General features: G+C 35.3%; 1 protein-coding gene across 1 annotated transcript in view; it reads left to right on the top strand.

The window, feature by feature from the left end:
• The window catches only part of TDRD3 (tudor domain containing 3), a 70,261-nt gene that overhangs the window by 59,536 nt on the left and 5,285 nt on the right, over positions 1 to 5,440 (top strand). The window contains exon 12 of the mRNA XM_009323205.1: positions 4,534 to 4,670. Coding sequence (XP_009321480.1) covers positions 4,534 to 4,653 — 120 coding nt within the window. The 3' untranslated portion in view covers positions 4,654 to 4,670. The remainder of the gene's footprint in view (positions 1 to 4,533; positions 4,671 to 5,440) is intronic.

Genomic DNA, 5,440 nt, shown 5'->3' on the forward strand with positions numbered 1-5,440 from the left:
GGTTTCCATGCATTGAGTATGTGGGTGAAGTTAAAACTACAGTTAAACTGAAACAGTGGTTTGACATTACTGAAATGGAAAATGTCTTTCTTTGCCTTCTGTCTCTTCTTTGTCCCGTGGTTCCTGGCCCCACGCTGCTCCTTCATGCCTCCTTGCACAGGCTCTGGTGCTCATCCCTTAATAGCCCACAGAAAGCTATAATTGAGAAGCTTTAGCAGAAGGGCCCAGCGAATAGAGCAGAATTTTCTGTTCACAAGCAGGAATAGGCAGAGGTAACTAGTTTGTAGGTGGCAGACTGTTGGAGCGGCTCAGCTGTGACTTGCAACTGCATCCTAAAAATATGTGAGCAGAACATTCAGCAAAGCTTTTGTGTAATGCGTAACTTGTATCTTACTCTTTAGTGTCATCCACCTATTCATTGTTCTCAGAAGTTATACAGTAAGTATTCAAGGACTGTATTTAAAAAAAAGTTTCTAAACAGTTCTTTTGAATGCACTGAAGGAATTCTTGCAATTGAAATACAATGAGAGAGCTTTTAATGAAATATAAATTTACTCTGCTCTAATTTTGTTAATTTTAAGAGTAAATTGGTTGTTAAATGCTTTACTTTAAATACTTTAAATGCTGGATTTGTAACTTTATTCTGCAGCTATGAAATCCATTGAATTTTTTACGTAAAAGCATGCTGGTAGTCACTTGGCTGGACTGAAGTTACTTGCTGATTCGCTAAGCTCAGCTGGTAAAGTATGGTAGTGGTACAAGATCTTCAGAATATATGGGTCCAAAATAAAAGCACTGAGTGTGCATATATTCCCATTTTACACTTGTTTAGTTCCTGTCTGTCTTAATGAGATAGGACAAAAATATCAAAAGTAACAGTAGATTTTTATGGCAAAATTTTGAATAGAAGCTGAAATTCACAATGACTTATGCTTCCCAGTTCGCCATCTTGTTTTAAATACCTAGAGAATGCTGACATCCTCCACCCTCTCTCTCATGTCATTCTAAGCTGTTACTGCAATAATTTCTTTGTGCATTTCATGGTTTGCACTGTAAACCTTTCCTTGCTTTTTCCTATGGATCTGTCAGTTTTTGCTATCTTTTGCAGTTGTGCTTAGCGGCATCGTTTAATCTCAGGTTACATAGCCCTAGGCAGGCATTGTGCAAGTACTAGAAAACTTGGTCCTGGATCCTGGAATATTAGATAAATAATGAATAATAAGGTGAAGGATGGAGACAATAAAATAAATGTTTTTGGAGTAGTGTATAGTATGAAACCTCTACTGGTAGTAGTAGGAGAATGAAAATGCTCTAAGAGAGGTTTGTGGCCACCTTTGCTTTATAAAATGTAATCTAGATCTTACATGGATAAGGAAGTAAGAAATGGAATAATTTAGAATGAGTCACAAGCAACTGATAAATTGAAGCAAGCAGCAAGAAAGATTGGAAAAATAGAGTTGGTGGCAATATGTGTGACCTAACTGACTGCAGAGTTATAATGGAGGAAATGTAGACAGCTGAAGCTTTTAGGTTGAAGAACAGAAAAAACAAGGAAGTGAACGTTAGAGATATTGTTTTGCCTACAAAGGATGGATGCTGTTCCAGAAGAGGGATGGCAGTTTTGAGCATGGGGTGGAGAGATTTTAAAGTAAATTGAGATAAAGATTAACCCAGAAAAAAATCCTTAAGATGGAAATAAACGTCAATAGAAAAAGGATGAAAGATCATCAGTGGGGGATTGAGGGTCAGTGATCAAGAAATGGTGGAAGAAAAGAAATTAAATTACTTGCAAAACAAGAAACAACGTTTAATAAAGATATGGCTTGGCAAACTGTTATTTTGGAGAATGTTAGATCCAATTAGGATCAAATTTGAATAGGTAAGACCCAAGAAACAAATGACAACATGTCATCTGACGTGAAGATGGTAGACTTCAACAAGAGGATCAGTAACTCTGTGTGGGGAGCCACTGTGCATAGAAAAGAATGAGGGAAAAGTTGAAAAGTGTTCTGTTGTTCATTCGTTCTTACTATCATTTGCTACATTGCTCGCTTTCATTTCATTCAGAGCTTCAAGAAAGTGAATGTGATTTCACACTTCATTCTTGCCTATTGTAATAAAAATACTTGAATTGGAATATGTGCATCTGAAGATTTTCATTCTATCTGTAAAGACAACTACACCAAAATAGAAATGTGCAAAACAAATTCTAGTTTTAATTTGATTTTACTGAATTCAGAGGATCAACAACATTAACTTTGAGATTTGATGAAGATTTGCTGCTCTAGAAATTTACTCTGATACACTTATCCTCAGAAAGAGATTGGCTATTACAGGTGAGATGCAATGCACGAAACGATTTAATTTCTGTTCTTTTTGAGCAAAGACTACCAAGGTTACAAAGAAAAGATTCATGTCTAATTTGCTACAGTCTCTTGAAAACACCAGTATGCATTGCTAAATTTTCAGTCATGCATATATGCCATTTAGTTTTCCAGTTTTGGAGAAATCCAAATATCGAGAAAATGAAAGTTCACCAGTTTATTCTTGAAGAGTGAGTTCTTTTATGTTAGATTGAAGCTTTGGCAAAGAATTTTAAGGAAACTTGCAATTGTGTCTGTCTTTTCTCTTTTGACAAATAATACGGAACTATTTTCAGCTATTCAGGTTTCTTGGAGTATACTGAAAGAGCTAAAGGTAGACCACTTCAGGCATCTAGCTTACCTTTTAACATTTTGGTGCTAGTGCAGCTTGCATTGTCAGTGATGGGAGATTATTTCATATACTAAGTAGGGTTTGTACTAGGGCTAACAGTATTGCAAACTGTGTGGATTTTTTGGTTAGACATCTGCTTTTCTATTTTTTTTTTCTTTCGGATAATCGGTGTCTCTGAACCTCTTTATATGAGGAAATGGATAGTACTGCAAGCAGTAAAAGAGGTACACTGATAAAAGTAAGTTTTATGTCAGAATCCCATGGTTCTCAGCCTTTGGCTACAGTGAAACTAAAAGATATAAATCAATTATGCTGTATTCAATTGTGTTGAAAATCTGTTTTCTTCTACAGTTACTGCAGACTCTCTGTAGTAGGGCTTAATCTGTTGTCTGGAAATACAGCTATGACCACAGACGTGCCTGTAAATAGGAGACCTTACCATGAGGAATGTGATTGTCTGTAACTGTTATTTTAAAAATGCATGTCTATTGATATTCAAGCTGATTCAGAAAGAGATGTTTCTCGAGTAAGATCTGACTTCTCACAACAGAAAGAAACTTCGGCTGTAGATTTTCCTTTCTGTCTCTTACAGTGAAATATTTTACTGCTGTGATTTGCTTACTCTTTGTTATATGCATGCTGCACTCTAAGACAGTTCCTGAGTGTTGGAATTGTTGACAAACTTTTAATGAATCATTCAATGTTCTTGGTTTGTGTTCCTGTATGGTCCTATGTTGTGAATGAAAGGGAATTGAGTTATATACTCAGTACTTTTTCCCAGAAGTGGATTTCTTACAGCACGTTCCCTCTAGACCTGGTGTCTGCTGCAGTGTAGTGTTACGATATTAAAGAAACAAAATTATAACTGTTTCCCTGAGACACCATTTGACAATCATACTCATGTTCAGAAACTTTTTTTTTCAGCCTATAATTTTTTTCTTCTATTTCTCTTTGTTATCAACTCTAATGCTCTTAAAATTCTTCTCCATCTTTAATGTGTACCACCTTCAAATATTCCATCACATGAATGTTTTTACTTTCAGTATTTCTTTGACCAAAGTAAATATGTAGCTATTTTAATCTTCCTTTGTAAATCATTCTCCAGTCTCTTGATTATTTTTTTCTGTTTTTTTTTTTCTCTGAATCCCATGTAATTTGTCAATATCTTTCTGGCATTGAGATGCCTAGGAGTGAATGCAATATTGCAAATATGTAATTACCTCTCCTCTCATTATTCAGAGGTTGTATTTATTATTGCTGCACATAGCAAATTCATATCTAAATTGCTGTCCACTATACTTGTAAGCTTTTTTCATCATTACTGCATCACAGATTTTTATCTACTGTTTCAGATCTGTGTTTCTAGTATGCATATTACCAGATGCCGTTCCTTGCATTTCCATTTTCTGATTCTTTTACTTTTTTCCACACACATTTCTAAACTCCCAAAAGCTGATATTTCTCTTGCTCTGGCAGGTTATCGAGGTTATCTTGCTTCTTGAGTTTGTTGCCTGTATGACTCTTGGAAAATAATTTTGCTTTAATATATATGCTTTTCTTCTGCAAATATTTAATAACTGCTGCTGCTGCCCTGGGGGTTGAGTTTTGAGATTCTCCATCTTGTTTTTGTTAGCTTTCTTAGGTTTGAAAAACCCACTCCCATTATATCACCTATTTTATTAAGTGGTCGTCAGTTGCTGTGTGTGCATGAATTCATTCATACGTGTGTGTGTTGTGTGTATGTTTGTATGCATATACCTACTCATGTATAATGCATTTACCTACTCTTCCATTTAAAACAATGCTATTTACCTGCAGGAGGAGGAGGAAGAAACATATGAGCAAACTCTAGAATTCCGCAGAGGAGGTGATGGTCAGCCAAGACGGTCCACACGACCTACTCAACAATTTTATCAACCCCCAAGAGCTAGAAACTGATTAATAAGAAATAAAAGGTAAAATTACGATATTGACATTTTATTTATGGGTTTAGATTTCAAGAACAGTAGATCTGAATTGTTCTGTACTTCAGTGTTCTTCAGTCTTTGTGAAGTTCATGAGAGAACTTTCTACAACTTTGCCAGTAGTTGCTTGTGTAAGAACCCTCAGCACTGGGTTGCAGATAATGAATATTTTGAAAAAATAGATTATTGTAATCACCATTTACAAGAAAATAAAGAGCTTAAAATTCGTAAAAAAAACCCTTGTTTCTCATTTAAAAAAAAAAAAGAAGTATTAAGTAATAGCATATGTATGACCTACTTGAATAGTGGTAATCTTTGTTTATAAGGATCAAGCACAGAGCAGTGATTGCTACACCTATGGAGAACTATTGATATTAAATCAGTGTCTTATCATTTAAGTGAAAGTTTTATGGTTGTGTCTTTTTAGTTTAGAGACCACTTCTTCTGATCACCTACATGGAAGATACATTTGGCATATTGCTTCTAAATTTTTTTAGGGATATTGGTATATTTATGATAGAAGCTGGATATCTCTGTTTCTTTGGATTTTGTGGCTGTAGGAAGAGACTTAATACACCTGTGGGAAGAGGGAAGGCAATAAAAACACTTTGGCAAGTAGCTTTTTAACTTTGTTTTATGTAAGGACTCATGTCATCTGAGCAAGCTTTTACTTGATACTTTTCCACCTGAGAGCAGCAGCAAGTTTCTCTCATTCACATATATTGCACCAGCTTCTTCTCTGAAATAAGTTGCTGCAGTCC

The sequence above is a fragment of the Pygoscelis adeliae genome, unplaced genomic scaffold (assembly GCF_000699105.1).
Source record: "Pygoscelis adeliae isolate BGI_AS28 unplaced genomic scaffold, ASM69910v1 Scaffold134, whole genome shotgun sequence".
Taxonomy (NCBI): domain Eukaryota; kingdom Metazoa; phylum Chordata; class Aves; order Sphenisciformes; family Spheniscidae; genus Pygoscelis; species Pygoscelis adeliae.